Below are 22128 nucleotides of genomic sequence, written 5' to 3' on the forward strand. Positions count from 1 at the left end.
TTTCAGTGACAATTCACCTTATTTAAAAATAAAAAATAATTTCTACTATATTAGAGAGCTTCTTTCTGAGTCAGTTTACCAAACTGCTCTTGTCCTTAATCTGCTGGTCTAACTGCCATTTCTTTTCCCCCTGCTAAAAGTTTCCCCAGGGAATAACTTGATTAGGGGTGGGGTGGGGGGAATCAGCTAGCTCCAACCAAATAATTTATTTTCATTGATGGGCTCTTTGGTAATACACTTAAGGCCTACAAGTGAAATATCATACACATAATGGGTCACTTACCACATGGGGGGGGGGACAGAATCTGCTAGCTGATTCTTTCCCCACTAAAACCAATTGGTTTCTTTTCAGTAATGGACTCTTTCCTAATCTGCTTAAGGCCCACATGTGAAATACAACATAAGAAATGAATGTTTAACAAAATCTTGCATTGGATTTATTTCAGACAAGCCTTTACATTAATACAGATTATAATTTCAGACTAATAGCCTTTCAAACAACATTTACTTGGTATAAGACACAACTTTTTATTAAATTCATACTTCTTCTTAGCAACCTAACACTACATTAAAATGGTGATTTGCAAGATTTTGTAAATAAATTCGAGACTAAGTGAAAGTGTCCAAGGAAAAGGACGCTGGTACCTCAACCAATCATACTCTTTTAACTCCTTTGGAATTTGATCGTCTTGCACTATAAACATAAATGTCTGTGGATAACAGTGATACTGCACCCATGATCTTGGCATAAGTTGTCCACACAATGTTTGACTCTATATTACTACCCTTTAAATATTTATTTACATTGTTGTTGAGATATTTGCTAGGCTTTTTAATAGCTTTTGTGGATCGCTTATGTCTGACAGTATTATTATGGCAAATGTTGAAGCCCTCTTTGTAGTGTAAGCCTTAATCTAATTAGCTTTGAAACATCACTTGACAGTAAAAGTAATCAGACATTCCACACTGCACTAGAACTGATACACACCAACAGCTGGTTTATGTTATACATTCACTAGGGTTTAAGTTCCATGGGAAATAGACACTCAGGGCAGACTTTACTCCCCTTCCAAGCTGTATTGATGTCTTGTATATAATAAATACTATAGAACGCCTTCTGCAGTTATTCTTCAATAACAAATAACATTACATGGTGGCAGCGGTAAAAACACAGGATCGAAATTATCAGAGTTGAAAATGGCTTCATTTCAATTTACAAATCCGGACAAATTTGACTTTTCGAGACCTGAAACTTGGGAAAAGTGGTTTCAGCGCTTTGAACGCTTTCGGCAAGCGTCTGGACTTAGTGAAAAAGAGGAAGAAATTCAAGTGAATACCTTGATTTATTCCATGGGAAGTGAGGCTGATGACATTTTGTCTTCGTTCAACCTGACAGAGGAAAATCAAAAGAAGTGGAAGCCCGTGACAGATAGATTCATGCTATATTTCATTCCAAAGAGGAATGTAATTTTTGAAAGGGCAAAATTTAATCAAAGAAAACAGGAAGAGGGAGAAACAGTGGACAGTTTTGTTACAGCTATCTATGTGTTAGCAGATAATTGTAATTTCGGGCCACTACATGATGAAATGATCAGAGATCGACTTGTAGTTGGACTGCGAGATTCAAAGCTGTCAGAAAAATTGCAGTTAGATGCAAATCTAACTCTAGAGTCAGCCGTTAGTCAAGCTCGACAAAATGAAGCTGTGAAAAAGCAACAAACAACAATACGAGCAAGTGGAGAACGAATGTCTGAAATGGATGCAGTAAAATCGTCTTCACTGAAATATGGGAAACAGAAGCATAAAATCCCAAATGTTCAACAAAATAATGTCAGCAGAAAAGGATGCATGAGATGTGGAAAGAAAATTAATCATTCTCGAGACCAATGTCCAGCAAAAGAAGCAGAATGCTACAAGTGTAAGAAAAGAGGACACTATGCAAAATGCTGTCTGTCAAAGTCAACAGTTCGCACAATAGAATCTAGAGAGGAATCTGGATTTCTAGGGACTATTAGCACGAAGAAGGGTCAGCCGTGGATAACGCGTGTGAGATTAAACAACACTTCACTTTTATTCAAGATTGATACTGGAGCTGATGTGACTGTAATTCCTGAGAGAGATTTAAGAAAAATCGGAGACCAAAAACTATCAAAGTCTGATCGAAAACTGTATGGACCTGGAAACTTTGAACTTAAAGTGCTGGGAAAATTCACATGTGGACTTGAATCAAACGATGCATTCAGTGTACAAGACATATTTGTTGTAAAGGGACTGAATCAGGCACTCTTGGGCAGGCCCGCGATTCAGGCTCTCAAGATAATTGAACAGGTAAATATATCCTCAGTAAATGCCTCAGATAAAAACTCACAAAATGCAAGGAAAATTCACGATAAATCCATACATTTAGATAGGGATTATCGCGAGAAATTTCCAAATTTGTTTAAAGGTCTAGGGAAAACAAAATGGCTCTATAACATAACTCTGGACAAAAATGCCAAACCTTATGCCTTATCTACCCCAAGAAAGGTTCCTATCCCTTTATTGAATAAAGTTCAAGAGGAGTTGGATAGAATGGAAAAAATAGGTGTTATTTCAAAAGTAGATGAGCCCACTGAGTGGTGCGCGGCAATGGTTGTTGTTCCGAAACCAAACGGTACGGTACGAATTTGCGTGGATCTAACAAAACTGAATGAATCGGTTAAAAGAGAAAACCACCCACTACCATCAGTTGAAGAATCCCTTGCAAAACTAGCAGGTGCAAAGTTTTTCACCAAACTTGATGCAAACTCAGGCTTTTGGCAGATAAACCTGTCAGAAGATTCACGCCGCCTTACAACTTTCATTACTCCTTTTGGTAGGTTTTATTTTAATCGCCTTCCATTCGGAATCAGTTCTGCGCCTGAATTTTTTCAGAAAAGGATGTCAGAAACGCTGGAGCGACTTGACGGAACGCTCTGTCACATGGACGATGTTCTTGTCTTTGGGGAAACGCAGAAACAGCATGACGAAAGACTAGAAATGGTAATGAAATCAATTCAAAAGGCCGGCGTCACTTTGAACGCTGAAAAGTGCGAATTTTCGAGACCATCAATAAGGTTTCTTGGGCATGTTGTTGACGAAAATGGTTGCCGACCTGATCCAGAAAAAGTCAAAGCTATAACGGAAATGGAAATACCGAAATGCGTAACAGATATACGACGATTTCTCGGTATGGCAAATCAGCTTGGCAAATTTAGTCCAAATTTGGCAGAAAAATCAAAACCATTACGTGAGCTTTTGAAAGGTAAAAACTCGTGGACTTGGGGTCCAGATCAAGAACAAGCTTTTAGAGATATCAAGCAAGAAATGATATCTTCACCAACTTTAGCACACTATGATCCAAATAGAGAAATAGTTGTATCTGCAGATGCATCTTCATTTGGACTAGGTGCTGTGCTACGGCAGAAGCACGGAAGCACTCTGAGACCGGTGGCATTCGCATCACGAGGTATGTCAGAAACTGAGCAACGCTATGCTCAAATAGAAAAAGAGGCCCTTGCAATCACTTGGGCTTGTGAACGCTTCAGTAGCTATTTAATTGGGTCACAATTCAAACTTGAAACTGACCATAAGCCATTAATACCACTAATGAGCACAAAAATCTTGGGAGATTTACCCCCTAGAATTCAACGCTTTAGAATGCGTTTGATGAGATTCAACTTTTGTATAGTTCATGTTGCTGGCAAAAATCTATTAACTGCTGATGCTCTATCCAGAGCACCTTTAAGTTATCACTCTGAGAGTGACAGAGAATTTCAGGCTGAAACTAACGCCTACGTTGATTTCGTAGTTAGCAATTTGCCTGCATCAAATACCCGACTTGAACAAATAAAGTCTGAATATCGAAATGATTCGATTTGCAAACAACTTGTACAATTCTGTGAAACGGGGTGGCCAGAGAAATCCGCTATTGACGGAAAACTTCAATCGTACTGGGCAGATAGAGGTGAATTTACAGTTCAAAATGGTCTTTTAATGAAAGGTACACGCCTTGTCGTACCAGAATCACTTCAAAGAGAAATCCTAGAGAGAATTCACGATGGTCACCAAGGCATAGTTAAATGCCGAGAACGCGCCAAAACGTCAGTTTGGTGGAAAGGACTAAGTACTCAGCTAGAGCACTTGGTAAAGTCTTGCCAAAATTGCATCGAAAACTCACGAGATCAAGCTGAACCAATGATACCAAATGAATTTCCAAGTCGACCTTGGCAAAGAGTCGCTTCAGACTTGTTTGAACTGAATGGTCAAACATATCTCTTGGTGATTGATTATTTCTCACGATACATCGAAATAGCAAAATTGCAAGGCACAGGTTCGAAAGCAATTGTCAATCATCTCAAATCAATCTTTGCGCGACACGGTATACCAGAAGTTTTAGTTTCAGATAATGGTCCGCAATACACATCCGCAATACTCAAAGATTTTGCGAAAAGTTATGGATTCAGGCATATTACAAGTAGTCCAAAATATCCACAGAGCAATGGACTCGCCGAAAGGGCTGTTCAGACAGTTAAAAGAATGCTTAAAAAAGCAAACGATCCTTACATAGCTCTTTTGACATATCGCGCAACACCATTACCAAATGGATACAGCCCTGCTGAATTACTGATGGGAAGAAAATTACAAACTACTTTGCCAATGGCACCAAACAACTTAGAGCCAAAATGGCCAGATTTAATGAAACTGAAGAAATCGGAAAACTATCAAAAGCAAACTCAAAAGAGAAATTATGATCGTCGACATCGCGTCCGAAATATGAAAAAACTTCAGGTAGGGAATAAAGTATGGATTAAAGATCATTTTTCTTCAGGGATAATTAAATCTGAGGCATATACACCTCGTTCATACATGGTAGTAACTGACGAGGGAGAGATACGGCGTAATAGGAGAAATTTAGTTCCCATGCCTACCACATTATCGGAGCCTCTAAAAGTGACTGCTTCAGACCCTGATACTTTGACTGACTCAGATGAAAGCAAAGCAGTGCCAACCAGTCAAAACGGATATTTCACACGTTCGGGAAGATTGTCGAAACCACCTGAGAGACTGAACTTGTAAAATAAATTAAGCTGATGTAGCTTGTTTAGAAATGCGGTCATCAGATCACGTTTCGTTTTAATGTAAACTTCTCAGGAAGGGAGATGTAGTGTAAGCCTTAATCTAATTAGCTTTGAAACATCACTTGACAGTAAAAGTAATCAGACATTCCACACTGCACTAGAACTGATACACACCAACAGCTGGTTTATGTTATACATTCACTAGGGTTTAAGTTCCATGGGAAATAGACACTCAGGGCAGACTTTACTCCCCTTCCAAGCTGTATTGATGTCTTGTATATAATAAATACTATAGAACGCCTTCTGCAGTTATTCTTCAATAACAAATAACATTACACTCTTAGTTTCCTGAAATTGCAAATTTTATAGCTCTAAACATACAATTGCCATCACCTCATGCAATATGCAGTTTTGTTGAGTCTGAGGATGTCTTATGTAAATTATACTTTGGTCACTTCATAACTTTTAAGGTAATTTGCATTTTCCTGCAACTGTCTGTGTATTGTTTTTCTGTAGGCAGAATGAAGATAGTATGAATGTTTTTGTTTTCCTTGTGTACCTGGGGCCTCCTTGGAAGTCTAGTTGACAATCTTTTCAGTTGTTAAATCATTTGTTTTTAAGATTTTAGGTGAATTACCATTACTTCTATTACTTATTGTTGGAGGAATTTAAGACTGATGTTTCTTTTGTCATGTCTTTTCAGTAATTCTTTCAGTGTTTTCTTGGAATTTGTGGCATCTTTGTTGGTGGTTGCTTTTGTCATAGTTGGTCTTCTGGTATAAAGTTGTTAGACAACAGCCATCCAATACAATCATTTTGCATTCTTACCCTGCCCTTTGTAAGAATGTCTTTTACTGTGTAAGGGGCCACCCATCATGGTACCAGTTTTCAGCCAGAGCTCCTTATTTTATTGACATTCTTCTTCATAAGAACATGAGCTCCCTTTTGGAAGGTTTTAAAGGATTTATTCTTTTATCGAAATTGTGCTTCTGGTGGATCTGTCCATTTTTTATGTTTTCTGTTACACTTTGACCTATAAACTTCCTGTGTTTGTTAATGCTTGACATCATATGAGAGAACACATTACAATCACTGCGTTGGTTAGGTGTGGAAATGATACGAGCCTTCCTACCATGCATAGTCTCAAATGGTGTGAACTTGGTAGATGTTTGTAAACTTGTCCTGTATGCAAACAGTGTACTGGGCAGCTAGACATCCCAATTTGTTGCTTGTTCATTGGTTATCTTGGATAGCATTTCTTTCAGGAGTCATATTGTCACATTCTCTCTGCCCATTGGTTTGTGGATGGTATGCAGAGGAAATCCTGTGGTCTATATCAAACTTGCTTGGTAAGTTATGTATGAGTTTGTATGTGAACTCATGAACTTAATCAGTGATGACTGAGTCCATAGGACAAAGGTGACGTATTAAGAAGACTATTTGTTACTTCATCAGTACTTTTATTATGGACACCTTGAGCTGCAGACCACTTGGAAAAATTATTTGTTTGCAATAATATATTTGTTCTCATTGTCTGTCATTGATAGAGGACCAATAATATTGATTCCAACTAAACTTCACACTTTGGATGGCACTGGTACTGTATAGGATTCAGAGGGGTACTACCTGCATTTATCGCAGTCACTGACATAATTTATTACATCCTGTTTCCAGCCAATGTGGGCATGTGAGAAAGCTTGCCAGTAGCTTCTCGTGGGTCGGTGGTTCTTTCCGGGGTTTTCCGGGTTCTTCCTCCACCATTAATACTGGCCGCCATGTATAGCCTATCATGCTGAAAAATGGCGTTAAACCCCACAACAACAACAACAACAACAACAACTACATCCTGTTTCATCCCTCTCCATTAATATCCTGCCTGACGTTTTTCATATGCTTTGTCATGGCCTAGATGTCCTCTAGTGTATTGACCTGTTGCAATAAAAATATAACAATTCAAGTTTACTTCAAAAGTACAAGAAAAGAATGTTTATAATTTATATATATGTGTGTAACACAGAAAGAGGGGAGTATACATGCATTGACACTCATTCCTAAAACATTATCTGGTCTGGAGCATTTTATTCTCTTTGTTGAAATAGGGCCTTGCAACTGGAGAACTGAGAAGCCATACAAAGACTGATATTATTCAGAAAATGATGCTTTTGATGGCATCATCATTGTCAATACTTTATGATTTTGGTTGAAGTTCTTCACATGCATATATTTCCTATACCCCTTGAAAAATTCTCATACTGGCACAATTCATTTTCAAGTTTAATGAATTCATTCTACGACATGCTTGCTTGCTTCTTTTAACTTGGTGTCAAGGTCACAGTCATTGATACAAGATTGTATTTAGATTTTATTAAAGTTTGTATCATTTGCTAATTGCATATTCTGTGAATTGGGGTCAAGGTGACATTCTTATAAAAAATTTGATTTAAGGTTTTGGCTTAAATTTTTTATTGCTGATATAAACTCTGTGATGGATTTTCTTTGTACTTGGAATGAATTGTTATGAAGTTAATTCATTTGGTGACATGTATGTAATTTGACCTTGTGGTGAAGTGAAATTTATCATAGAAAATTTGCATGAAGTTTTTGGTTACATTTTTTTTAATAGCATATTCTTTCTGAACCCACGGTGGACTGTTGTGATGTTTGGAATAAATCATTATGAAGCTAGACAATTCATTTGATGACATGTTGTTTGCCACCTTGACCTAGAAGTCAGGGTCACAGGTAATTACTGTTCTCCGAAGGGTATGTCACTCTAGTACCAGCTATGGTAATTTTACTCTTTAAGCTATAAAATAGTTGTATTAATTACATTTTTAATACATTGCTGGAGGTATTATTATGACCCAAAAGTTTTTAAAAATGACTGTATTGCTTTGACTGAAACAAATGTAGAAGTGTAAACAGAGAAGATGTACTGTGTATGGAGAAACTACTAACTATGATTGCTGGCTGTGCAAAATTACATTTTATGCATTTATTTTATATTCTAGGTTTAAAGGAATGAAGGTACAGATATATCTTGCTTTGGGACTGGTGTATCATGTGCCACAGTTAGGAGCGGGTAAGTTGTCTAGTTAAACATATTTTATTGATAGAACATTTAAATTATAAATGAATTAAACCTTTCATATAATTCATACAGTCTTGTCGAAAGTAGTGAACACTTTGTGTGTTTTTTGATCAATCAGTGTTCTTCGATTTAGAGAGCCTCTTAAGTTGCCACATAGAACAACTCACACCACACTCATTACTTACTGCTTCCATGCAGTATTATTTGTTGCAGACACATTAATTAATTGTTCCTTCTGGCGCTTCAGAGTGTAATGCTCATTTAGTTGGTAATGATCAGGTAGTAACCAGTTTCATGTAGTAACTGGTGCATAACCTCAACGTTTTGGTTTTGCATTGAGAATTGTGTGGTGCATAATACTCACCATTTTTGTCTGCACATCTTCAGTGTTCATCTTTTGTCTCTCTGTCCGTTATTTTAATACACATTTTGCAACAATATAGGGAATCAGCTCATGGAAACAATTAGTATCATTTGTTAGGTAAACTGCCTTATGCATGAACATGTGCCTTAAAATGTTAAATCTTTCTAATTCCATTTTCAAGAGTGTTATTGTCATTTTTTAACTGATAGCAGATCTTCATAATTGCAGTGTCTCATTGCAAGCACTTGTATGGAACTATTCAACATATCCTGATTGAAGTTGGTAATAACTGTCTGGTGTCATTTCTGTTTCATGTTTTCAAGAGTTTAAAGCCTGATTTTTAATCGGCTTGCATCTTCACTTTAAAGCTTGTAACAATCATGCCATGAGAATAATTCATCCATTTCTCAATGTAATTTGGTATGATTCTTTCAGGGATTTGGTGTTTGTAATTTAGGCTTGAAAGAGTTATGGGCCTTGAAGATAAATGTCTTTAATAATGGCAGCTGCTAAAGTTACTAGCAGAGTTCTGGAAGCCTTCAACATATCCTAGTGCACTATGGTGAGAAGACTCACGTGTATGGGTATGCAAGATATTCATATCTTGAGTTCCATTTTTGACAATGTTATGTGCCTTTCTGCTCGAATTAGCATCTTTGTATTGACAATCTTAAGCTTAATTGGGTAGGTTTGAATGTATACTATTACTGTTCAATGCGCAAAGAAATTTCTTTTAGACACAGGCCCTGGGCTGGTGACTTAACCCTTTATCTCATAGAGCATAGTGACAAAGTGCAGCACGCTATAAATAGAACACCTGTTACCTAGCCAACCGCATATGCATAGGCCTGCCTGTGAATTGTTAAGCAATGTAGTGGTGTTAAGTTTAACAGCAGTTTTAACCATTTCACGTTTTTGGTACACATCTATTATATGCGGAAAAATTTAAGAGTAAAGTCCGATTGTTATAGCTGTGTAATTATTTTTCACGGAAGAATATTTTATGTGCTTTAAAATCGAGAGAGAACTCGTTCACCATCATGTCAGTGAGGCCGCGTGACCAGCTGTAGCTGCCATTTCCGATACTCGAAATTTACAAGGTTTTCGTGTGCGTCTACATCACAAAGTCATCTGAATTTGATAATTTATAAAAACTAATTGCTGCCTACATCAATATCAGAGACTTTACCTAATTTATTGAATCTTTCGTGGTTGTTATTCTGATCGTGCAAACTTTGTACGTACTGAATGAAATCCGTGGCTGCCATCTTGGAGAGTGGAGATTACAACCCAGTTGCTTTAAATAGCAGATATCGACCAGTAATTGTCATTCGCAGAAGTGAATGTAGTATCTAATAGGGGGGTTTTCCCCCGAAGGTGGCGCTACGAAAACTAGCTCAAAATGGCTGATGTTTACAGCAGGCATTAAAAGGCGCTTCCATGCGAATCTTGTAGAGGCATCAAAAGGCGCTTCCATGCGAATGGAGTAGGGGCATCCAAAGATGCTTGTATGAGGTAAAGGGTTAAATAAACTGTGAGACCTGACTGAAATTCCACGAGCCCAGACTCAAATTTCCACATGCCCAAAATATCCCATTTTTAATATTGTCACACAATGTTGCAATAGCTTCAGTTTGAATATAAGTTCAGTAGGGTTCAAGGGGGTTTGAATATAATGGAAGTGTTATTAGTGTTCTTCACCAAGTGAAACTCCATCAGCCAAGAGTTATGCAATTTATTTTGTTGGGCTTTGCTGATAACTAACCTAAATCGGTTCAAAAAATTAATTACACTTAAGCACTATTCTGACAAGTAAGATGGTCATGCTTTGCATTGTATATATGCAGCAAAATCTGACTTCAAAGAAACTGTTTGCTGTTTACAAACTTGTCAAAAATATAATACGTATGGCTTAAACATTCAAATTCAAGGCAATAATATGTAATAACTTCTGTTCTTGCACACCCATCTAGCATCTCTTTGATCTACCTATAATGGGTTGTTCCACTTCCTGATCTTACTTATTCAAAGTAGCATAATGGGCTCACCCACTGCTGCCTTCAAATACATCTCCCTAGCTATTTGTCAGCCAGTTAAGTAATGTGTGAAACGGTGGTTTATACTTGACCTCTTTGCTTTAATTGCCACTATTCAGACTGCCCAAGGGATAGTTTTACAATAGCTCCAATCATGACTGTTTACTATTTATACTTAAGGCCTATAAATCAACCCCTGACCTACAATAATATTGACTGGCAGTTTAGGCCCTGATATCATCTATTCATTAAACCTGCAAAAATCTGTTGCCACTTTTGTCTGCATACATCAGTGTAGATTTTATACACTTACCAGTATATTTCATGGCTGTTGAGCTACCATCACCTGACGGGTTCTTTTGGCGATATGTACATCATGTTTCTGGATCAAATCCTATGTTTGGCAACTTGTAAATCTATGTGGAATAACACCACCCTCTGTCATGTAGCCATTTTGAATTGTGTGCAAGATATGGCTGTTTCCAAATACCTCTACATATTTAAACTGTATGCAGGTGTTTTCTGGAAAGATTTTCATGCAGCAAAATTGCACATTTTAATAAACAGGTGACATCAGACCCACATATCATCCATCAGTATCAACACAGATTTTGGGAGCTGATTTATCAGCCTACATTTATACATGTTACATGTAATGGGCATATACTGAAAGTGGTGTGTTGTGAGTTTTTATTTTTTTGTTGTTGTTGATTAATGAAAATTGTGTTTTCTTGAAACACAACTGTGTCAGGGGCTTTGGGAGTACAAAATTGTAATTTTAACATGACACGCCATGCTTCAATCTGATTAAAATCAGATCTCAGATTCATGTAGGACAGTGGTGATCTGATTTAGATTAAACCATGTTATGGCAGGTATGTCAGCATCTTGAAAACACATTTACACATTTCATCAGGGCAATCAAAGTTTCCTTCAGCAAATAATTTTTTTTTTCAACAACCCCAATGGCCGCCTCATTTTGAATACAGGATGAGCCCGATCTTAAATTAGAGGGGCCCTTGGTGTCAGACTATCAGATTTTTTTAGCATTGCTGTTTGGTTTCAGATTATTATAATAATACAGTACAGATATGTTCATTCTTGTATTTGTTACATCATTTTATTTTCTGAAAGAGTTAGGGGACTTCTATAGCTTATAACTCTTTTACACTATATTTAAATAGTACTTTCACATATGTTGATGAACCCAGCAGAACAGTAGAGGGTATTAGTGGAACTGGAAATAATGTTAATTTAGATGGGTAAAACATGATAGCAGAAGTCTGTTCCACATTGAAAACTCAGCTGATTCCACAATTAGGCAGGTTTCAGTTTGCTGAAGGAACAATATATATGTGTACACATTGTGGTCTAAAGATGATGTTGGTAGACACATGATGTCAGTTTGATGAGATATTTATTTTGGCCAGTTTTACTGTATATATCATTGTAAAGATTTTATAGCATTTTTAATTTTTTTTAACTCGTCATGCTATGGCTTTGACCTTTAAATCTTTGTGGTTTGGCAATAACCCATGATTGGTGAAAGTTTCTTCAACATGATACTCTCAGTTGAATGATTTTAGAGAAGGTACATAAGCTTACATGTACCTGGTAATAAGAATGGCAGAAAAAGCTTTCATACTTTGTATTCTGTAAAACCAGGCTTCACATGTCCTGACAACTTGGCATTGTATAAGACATATCAAGTGATAATGTTTATGAGTTGAATTAACTCAAATGGATATATGTAACTGAGTGAAGTTTCTTCAAAATAAATGATTCCTCACCCAAGAGAAGTTAAACATGTGAATTTGTGTAGGATGGAATCTACAGATGGATGGAAGGCATGACATAATACACTGGGTTTCCGTAGATAAGCGTAACTAAAAGTAATAAAAAAACAACTTGAAAACATCTGCATTTTAAACTCAAAGATTATGTGGATGTCACTGGATATGTGTTTAAAACAATGAGATAAAAAGGTATGTTATTGCTACTTGCTATTGATTTTATTAGTCTGCCTTTTCTTCTGCTTCTTTCTTTTGCTTCTCCTTATTTCTGCTTATCCTTCTGTTTCTTCTTTTGCATTTTTGGTTTTTCCTCTGCTCATTCTTCTGTGGGTATTTTTTGTTTCTTTATATATATATATATATATATATATATATATATATATATATATATATTCTGCTGGCTCCATTGCTTATTATTGTGCTTGTTCCTCTGGTTATTATTTTGCTGATTCTTCTGCTACTCATTGTGCTTATTGTTCTGCTTGTTCTTCTGTTGGTCCGTATTCTGGTTCTTATAAGGTTGCAACATTTACCAAAATTTCATACTGTGTACAATGGTACTGGTATACAATAACTGATTCAATGATTAACCCCTCCACATGATCAGTACGTTAGGCAAGTAGTTAACAGCTATTTACATTTAAGTCATTGACAGTGTAAACATCATGCCTTGCTTAATCCACCAGGGTTCTCATTAGATGCGTACCCTCAAGTTTTGACATGTGAAATTTAAATTTTACCCATTTTTGACACCTGGAAATTACAACCTGTGTGTTTTTATGATGCACATTGATTTCAGCTGGAGCATCATCAGTCTTAGTTACCCTTGATTCATAATTTCCTACTGAGCATATACTGTCAATAACAAATTGACTGTAGTGTATATGCCAGTGATTAACATTTGCTGCACTACTATTTAACCCTTATCTGCCTCTATGCAAATTCAATATAAACTCGGCAGAGCCATCATGTCACTAATGCTACGCTTAGATGTACATGGCTGAATCAAGGTTAGATTGTTTCAAGATTATCTTTGACATAGATGACAGAGGAAACAAGAATCAATTATGACTTGATTAGATTAACTTTTGAGTCAAATACCATTTGCTTGATTGTCCATCATTGTACATGCTATACTGGGGCCCCGAGTGGCTGAGTGGTCTAAAGCGCTCTTCGTTACGGATCACTGGCATCTCAACTCTGCCTGCGTCGGTTTGAGTCTAAGATTCAGCCAATATGGGTATGTGAGAAAGCTTGCCAGTAGCTTCTCGTGGGTTGGTGGTTCTTTCCGGGGTTTTCCCGGGTTCTTCCTCCACCATTAATACTGGCCGCCATATATAGCCTATCATGTGCTGAAAAATGGCGTTAAACCCTACAACAACAACAACATGCTATACTACATGTACATGTATCTTCCTTGGCCTAAGTGGTCAGAGTGTTGGCCTCAGATGGAGTTCGCAGGTTCGAACCCCAGCTGAGTCATACCAATGACTTATGAAAATGCAGCTAGCAGCTGTCTCGCTTGGTGCTCAGCATTAAGAGTAAGAGATTCTGTTAGGACTGGTACACCTGGTGTATGGCCTGTGTTAGGACTGGTTGGCCTGGTGTCAGGATAATGTGACTGGGTGGAACATGATGCTACATTTCTGTGGCATGATGCCCAAGTGCGAGACATCACTATAAACTGCCACACTGTAGACATTGTAACAATATGACTGATAAATTGTTAAAGCCACATTACACATATCACACACATCCAGTAGGACAAAACTATCATTTGAAAGGCCATCTATAGCACATACCATTTTAGTTACAATCTATCACTTGAAAAATAAAAAATTATTTATTTTTAAGACAAAGATAATCAGTATATTATTGCATATTATCCCATAATTTTAATACCAGTGCATATCAAATATGTGGTAATCAAGTTACAAATGCTGATGCTGTTAAATGATTACCTAACTGTTGTAATCAGTAGGATTGAGGCCAATGTGATATTTTTTGTGAGGTGTTAAAAGTAATAAAGGGATCAAAGATAGTTTGTGATGGCTTTTAATAAAACTTTGCTGACCCTATATATTTGTATTGTTGAATTGTTCTTGTGTTGCTCAGGATGTTTATAAAGAAATGTTTAAGGGAAATTAATACATGTTTAAGTTTCAGTACATGTCAAAATGCCAAAACATTAACCTTCTAATACTAAAAAAAAATAAGCACAAGGAACGAAATATGAAATTCGGGAATACATCTCATGTGTGTCATGCCCTGTCCAACAATGAAACTTTCTCTTTAGGATGAACTGGGCTTGGAGGAACATGGAGTGCAGTCAGCAACTTTACAAACCCAACCACAGAAAGACTAAAGTTTTGATATTTCTTGCAGGCTGAGCATGGTTGTTTTGTCACTGTCACATTTAGTGCTGATAGAGAGATGTTCTCCATTCTTCTCAAAAATAAAATTATTGAGGGGGAAATCTGGACTAGAAAACTGTTATGGGCCTGTTAAGTCTAAAACTTGATAATCACAGTTAATGCCATCAGTGGTCACCCATAAGTAATCTTGTGAATGAAACTAAAAATGCTTGTGCATTTTATTTTTTTAAAAACTTGTCAGTCTCAGAATTGACCTGCTAATGATGATCATCCTGACCCTCAGACTCCAAAGAAATAGAAAGCTAGTAACATTTGTGAGGGGAAGGAGAAGACATCTTCTAAAGTTGTAAAAAATCTTAAGCATCAGTTACAAAATAATGCAAGAAGGGTTTTCCCTTTATTTAACATGAGACAAGAAATCTTGAGCATCAGTTTGCTTTGCCAATAACAAACAATCTCAGCTATGAGATCATGACTTGGAAATAGATGACTCTTGTGATTTCAGTTTTGACTCTTCAGATTCAAGGGTCAAATGACTCTAAAGTTGTAAAGTCTGTTGAGAGCCCTGCCCATGTTTTATTGGCTGTACATCTTCAACCCCTTTTTTATAACAGGATTCAGTTTGTATGTCATCTCTGTTTTGAATATATCTGATAATTTAGGTAAAACATCTCTGGTATAGTGATATTATTTTGTCCAGCTACAAATATGTACTTGATGAAAAAATCAATAATACAAAGGGACCATCTGCCTGGACATGTTCAACTGCTCTCACTATATTTACTACTGAATCTCTTTTATTATCAAGACATGTAGCAACCTTTGTAATGAAGCGTTTGGAATTAATGTCCCTTTAGGCAATTTTAGGGTGTATTCTTGTTTCAACTGGCTTCTCAGGTATGTATAGTATTACATCCAGCTTCAACCAAATCAGAAACTGTAAAAGAAGAATTGACTGCATCAGAATAGTCCCTTAACCATGATTCATTTTTTCATCTTGAACATGAAAATGTACAGTCTGTTTGATTATGTAGCCTGATCACATTCAGTAGTGAATATGGTGTTTATGTCACTGGTTGAGGGGGTAATTGTGGCTAGGAAGGTAATCATTTGTTTAGCAGCAGACAGGAGGACCTTTTTGGAATATTTTTTACTTTTGGTTAAAAAGGAGAGTTTTATATTGGGTTCAGAAATATGCACATGATTGCAGGGTTTTGACAATTGTTATTCTCTAACTGATGTCTGGACAGGGAATCATTAAACATATGTTGTTTGAATTTAGCGGCAGCTGAGATGTCTGATTCTGATTCACTCAAGATCAAGAGCATAGACTGAAAAGTATTGGTTACATCCCACTTGAGGGATGGATGGTGAGTGGTACTCCTTAGAACATAGCTGCTGGTGGCCCTATTGAGAAGTTTTAACACTGCAAACATGTATGCCCTTACTTTCCTCTGTTCTTGTACTACATCTAGACTACAAGCATCTGTATGTTTGGTAGCCTTTATATTGTGTAGAACAATATGTACTGCTAAGCACTTCTAAAGCAGGCTGTCATGTATATCGTAGGTGGAATTAATTTTTTCAGACAATGCACTCATTAGAGGGCAGGAGTGACTGACAACAATGTGAATTAAGACATTTTGCTTCTGCAGTGGTACAAGCTGAAGCAGGAACATGTGCAGTATGCATGGAGAAGTTAAATATGTGACCAAAACAACCACCATGGGGATTCTTGATGGTCGCTACAGTGAGTTGTGTGTTTGAGGCATTGTCACTTGCTAGTGCACTAATCAAATTGTGTTTTATTTCAAATTCCATACAAAGTTTACAAATATTAGTCACGATATTAATAAACATGAGTATATTGTCCACTTCCTATGTCACATTTGGTCGGGTGACTCGGTACTTCATAAACTGGATTTTAATGCATAGGTGGAACCAATGAAACTGTGTCTATTGACCCTGCTTAATGGTCTTAAATCTAAGGTACAAATTGAACACAATGTTTTCATGCATTGGATACATTTATCATGAGACATGACAGGGAATTGAATAGCTGTTATGGTGTCTGTTTATATGTAGATGTACCAGATGCAGATAGAAAGATTTTGGCATATGACATGTTTAAACTTGATATGATTTGCCATACTGCAGTTACTTTCTGAACTGTACGAGAGCTCGGCAGACAGGTGGTTAAACTTATTCATGACTTGGGTAAGCTATAGACAACTGATCATGGCGGAGAAGAACCAAAAAGCAACAAATTCAGTAGTGGGCTTTTTACACACATTCATTGGCATTGGTTTGGCAGCCACTACATTAATAGGTGATCAGTTTAGAGTGTGATTGCTAATAGGTGATCAGTTTAGAGTGTGATTGCTAATAGGTGATCAGTTTAGAGTGCGACTGCTAATAAACAGTGAGTGTTGGCAAAGATCTGATGCACTGGATCAGTTAGAACAGGGATTTAATTTGCTGTCTTGGTACAAGGGTCAATTCACACACAATTGTGAGAAAAGAAAACTGTCTTTTAAATCTTCTTCTACTATTGGCATATATGCTATAATAGTATGCTTTGTTGTTTTTAATGCTAAGGTAATGCAGTTACTGGCTGCTTTTGTTTTACAAATGCACACCTATTGCTAAGGCTATGACATCAAAGCTAAATAACAGTTACCATAGGGGTGGAACCAGCCAACTTGGTCCAAAGAAAACTCAATCCAAGGCAAACAGCTACAGAGTAGGACAACTCAGACTCAACCCTTATTCAAATCAGCTTAATGCAGTTTGATAAAGGACCACTTCAGCCAGTTATAGAGAAAAGTCAGTGATATTATCATCAAAGTGGGGCCAGTTGTTGATTATCACCACTTTAATTAAAAATCTTTCATTTCCACACTTACCTGGCCATTTGTACCTGTCATGCCCAGACATGAACCTGCATGAGAAATGGGTTACTTAATATCAGAAGATTGATCAAAGGGACCTTAAATCTTGTTCTTTATTGGGGTTCAATCCCTTATGCTGATGTGCCAGTAGTATTGAATAGCGTTGAAATGCTAACATTCTTAATATATCACAATGATATGATCCAAAATGTCTTTAGATGACTTTACAGTAGTTGCATAATATTTAGTCCTAAATTCCATGAGTAATTGAAATGAATCTTCTCAAATAATAATTGAACACAACTAAAATGACAGACTGTATTACAGATATTTAAGATAGGAATAAATAATTCTGTTACTCACTACATTATATAAAACACTAAGACACAATAACAGAACCATTATGAGTGTCAAACTTTCATTCTAGAACATTTTAACTTGTAAACAAGGTCAGGTCCTTTAGCAACTAACCAATCAGAAGTCAGGTAGACCATAATTTCCAAGGGGAAAACCAATGACCTGAACTCAAATCCCATCAAATTTGTCAACAGGATCACATCTAGAACTATCCAAGGTCAAAAGACCACACAAACATATTTACTCAAAGTACAATCCACAATCGTGGACCTTTGTAATGACCCTTTCAATCTAGTGATGAACAAACAGTTCAACACACATTATATATATATATATATATATATATATATATATATATATATATATATATATATACGCATAGTAAAACAAACAGAAGGACTTCGTCCAAAGTGAAGGTCATTTTGGCTTGATTGTCTTAGCTCCTTGGCTATGTTTAGTCTCCTATTGGTATGAAATATAGTTAATATAGTTACACTATAAATAAATGCAGATACTAAGGCCAAATTGACAAATCACTGGGTCTTGCTATCATTTATTTAGATTTATCTTCACAGAGATGGTCAGATTTGTCTTTTACCACTGATCCAAGTTGTCCTTTATCGAAGTCCATGTAACTCAACACCTTTGCCTCATACAGGTAGGCATGTATAAGGAATAAATACCTGGATCGTCTTGTTACATTGTCCTTATAGATTTTTTTTGTGAAAAGTTAGGAGGTGGATGTTACCAATCCCTTTTGTTTTTAACTTTCATGTGAATAAAACATTAATAAAGACAGGCTTTTCACATAATTTGGCTTTTGGATTGGACATACACTCATAATTGTAAATTCTGAGTAATTATAGCTGCAAATTCTGGATTGGCCAAGTCACATTTCCCCCAAATTTCCTTTTATATACCACGTACATTTGTAAATTATACCTTAACAGTCTGGTTATATGCGCTAGTGACTGTTTCATTAATTAATACTCAAAACCATTCCATTACTGGATTTGTATTCAATATATACACTGTACAAAAAATGCTCACATTTTGGAGCTTTTTTTTTTTTTGGCAGTTAGTAAAATACATTGCACTTGCTGTCAGCAAAAAGCATGAGAAAGAGTATATTTTATTTTCTAATTTGTTATTTCTGATGCTTTGACCTCAAAATTACCATATTTATTGACCTGAGATGAAATTTTAAATTTGGCCTGTTATCCCTACATTTTACCTGTCATATATGTACTATATAATAATATTATTATATAATACATGTATGACAGGTAAATTGTAAGCAATGATACAAGCCCCTATGGGCACAGGTAATGGGAAAGAGCAAACAGCTTGCAAAAAGCACATAGATATTGGAAAAATGAAGAGCAGATCTGGAGTGCCACCTACACTTAAGTCCTGCAAGCTACCAATGCTGAAGCATTGTTTGTGAGTTTTCTTGTTTAACATGACCTGCCTTTATGTTTGAGATCAACAACATTGACAGTGATGGAGTATTTTCTATCGTGAGGAAAAATAAGGCAGTCTTTAGGGCCTGCGTAGGTACTGAAAATTTGCAACAATTTTAGTCACCAAGATCATCCACCAGACAAGAAGCTTGAACAGTTTTGAAAACAAAGTTACCATAACCCAATAGTCAAGTCTGCCACAGCATCATATCATGACAAATAGCGTGAAGTTTGTGTATATCAGTACATTTGGCTGCAAAGAAATTTGAATGTTTAATTAGTGTAAATAACAGGTTTTGGTTTTATTTTGGGGATTTTTGTATAATGTATACTGAACATCAAAATGGATGGAGCTAGTGTTATGGTATAATTTTTTACTAATTGTGAGTCTGGAGGGTTGGCAGCTCTGAAATAATTTTGTGGAATTGAATTCTTTACATGAAGTTCCTTGAAACATGGATCTGATGGCAAAGGTTTTGTTTGCCTTGCTCATTGAAACATGGATCTGATGGCAAAGGTTTTGTTTGCCTTGCTCATTGAAACATGGATCTGATGGCAAAGGTTTTGTTTGCCTTGCTCATTGAAACATGGATCTGATGGCAAAGGTTTTGTTTGCCTTGCTCATTGAAAAACATTGAGTGACATCATGTCCATCAGGTCTGTATTTATACAGAGCTTTACAACCTCATTTGTGTGTTTTCCATGAATAATGACCCTATTGTTTGCATCCCACCATAGATCCACACAGACCATACTGTAATCATCATGCACATTTTTTGAATGCTCCATATAACATAAGTACAATGGCCCAGGTGTGTTTCATCTGGTAAAAACGGCTTCTTTTATATTTCAGAGATACCTGCCTATTATGTTTGCAAGGGATCAGCAGTTAAACTGTTTTCAGATACCACTCTAAATCCAGAGGAGAGTTCTGTCAGTCTGTTTCGTGATAATTCTTTGATTAATCAGTGGTCTTCAAAAATGTCTGATGATGATGAAAAAATAAAAGAAGAAAAAAGTAAGAAAAGGATAGTTCGTGATGGCAGTAATGATATTTGGCTTCATGACTTCGATGAAAGTGACATTGGATTGTATAAAGTACAGTACTCATTGGAATTAAATAGTCAAACTTCAAGAGAGAAGAAGATGGATGGAACTTTAAAATTCTGCAGTAAGTGTCATCTATATACCACAATTATCTTTTCTGTTTATTGCAATACATGATTATACAATCGTATCTGTCAGGATGGAGTACCTGTTGTTGTTGTAGTTGTGGGGTTTAACGCCGTTTTTCAGCACACGATAGGCTATGCATGACGGCCAGTATTATTGGTGGAGGAAGAACCCGGGAAAACGCTTGGAAGAACCACTGACCCACGAGAAGCTACTGGCAAGCTTTCTCACATACCCACATTGGCCGAATTCTAGACTTGAACCCACGCAGACAGAGGTGAGATGGAGTACCTGTAGATTTTTCATATTATCATCAACTATATTGTATTGCATTCTGTGAGAAAATGCTTTATGCATGGAGTTACAGTGGTATGACCAGGATTTCAATCTGAAAATTTCCAGTAATTTGCACTTCTATAGTTCCTTTTATTGATACAGACCATGCATAATTTCAAATCAGATATGTGTTTCTTCATATTTTTCAAACATAAATGAAGTTATTCACCTAATGAGAGGCATTTGACACATTTCTTCAGATGATTCTTGTGTGGGGCGGGAGGAACCATATCTTTTTTTTTTAATACAGCTAAAATTAGATTTAAGAGAAGCACATTTGGGCAGTATTTGTAGCATAAGGCTGGCAATTTTAAAATAAATTTAAATCATGATTATACCTTGTCAACTGAGACAGTCTCATGCTGACCTTTGGATATATTCTAGACTTTTTTCTTTCTTTCAGAACCACCCAATTCAGATTGTAAGCCACACATACAGCATATACAGAAACATGGGGACATTATTTCACTAAATGCAACCCTGAAAGACAAAGGGTGTGGCATCCCGCTAGTTACAGCCTATTGGCTTGGGATGGACTCAACCAATGTAAGCAAGGAGGCTGGGATTGCAAATCTGCATAGATAATGCTAGGAAGTTTCAGACTGTGCAAATAGTTTTTACTAATTCATATGTTACTGAAATTGTAGACAAAAAGTTATGTCTTTGTTCAGTGAATTTAATTTTTAGTCCTTGAGGATTTCAGTCACATAGAAAAGGGAATCAATCAATAAATTGGATGATCATCATGCTACATGTTGCAAATTCCTGGTTGAAGAAAAACTTCCAAAGATTTAAAAACCTGCTATAAACGAATAGGCTTAAGTAGGAATGAAATGCAAAAGAAATACGATCAAACATGGCACTCAATACGTGGTGATAAGTTGAAACTTGAAAGGCATATAGTTAGTGATTATGTCAGAATCCAAGTGCATTATGAAACAGTGAATTTACTTATTTAAGATTAAGCTTCTTTTGCGTCATGCTGGAAAGATTCTCATCTATTACCTTTTTCTTTGGTAGTCAAAACAGTCATTTTGTCGATAACAAAACAATAAAGAATCAGGAACGTCTTTTCTATTTTGTTTTCACTATTATGGTAACCTATGTACCTATCATTGCCTAAACTAAAAAATAAATAGCCAAACAAACT

At 36.4% G+C, this 22128-nt stretch overlaps 2 protein-coding genes across 4 annotated transcripts in view; both read left to right on the plus strand.

Annotated features, from left to right (window-relative positions):
* LOC149778548 (uncharacterized) overlaps positions 1-22128 on the plus strand; it is a 56700-nt gene that overhangs the window by 4736 nt on the left and 29836 nt on the right. For 2 of the 3 annotated variants that reach the window (XM_089939449.1, XM_089939451.1), the window contains exons 2-5: positions 8111-8181; positions 16347-16508; positions 20323-20640; positions 21382-21524. In XM_089939449.1, coding sequence (XP_089795575.1) covers positions 16436-16508; positions 20323-20640; positions 21382-21524 — 534 coding nt within the window. In that variant the 5' untranslated portion in view covers positions 8111-8181; positions 16347-16435. The remainder of the gene's footprint in view (positions 1-8110; positions 8182-16346; positions 16509-20322; positions 20641-21381; positions 21525-22128) is intronic. The other variant, XM_089939450.1, reaches the window with a different exon arrangement.
* On the plus strand, positions 1588-8116 carry LOC149778549 (uncharacterized). The gene is made up of 2 exons (XM_089938354.1): positions 1588-2262; positions 8111-8116. Exons 1-2 carry the CDS (start codon positions 1588-1590, stop codon positions 8114-8116), a joined length of 681 nt encoding a protein of 226 aa, XP_089794480.1.

The sequence above is a fragment of the Sinohyriopsis cumingii genome, chromosome 17, assembly GCF_028554795.1.
Source record: "Sinohyriopsis cumingii isolate HCF-2022 chromosome 17, ASM2855479v2, whole genome shotgun sequence".
Lineage (NCBI taxonomy): Eukaryota > Metazoa > Mollusca > Bivalvia > Unionida > Unionidae > Sinohyriopsis > Sinohyriopsis cumingii.

Bases quoted from the DNA above. Each gene is read 5' to 3' on its own strand.
- LOC149778549 (XM_089938354.1), top strand. From the start codon at position 1,588: ATGATCAGAGATCGACTTGTAGTTGGACTGCGAGATTCAAAGCTGTCA.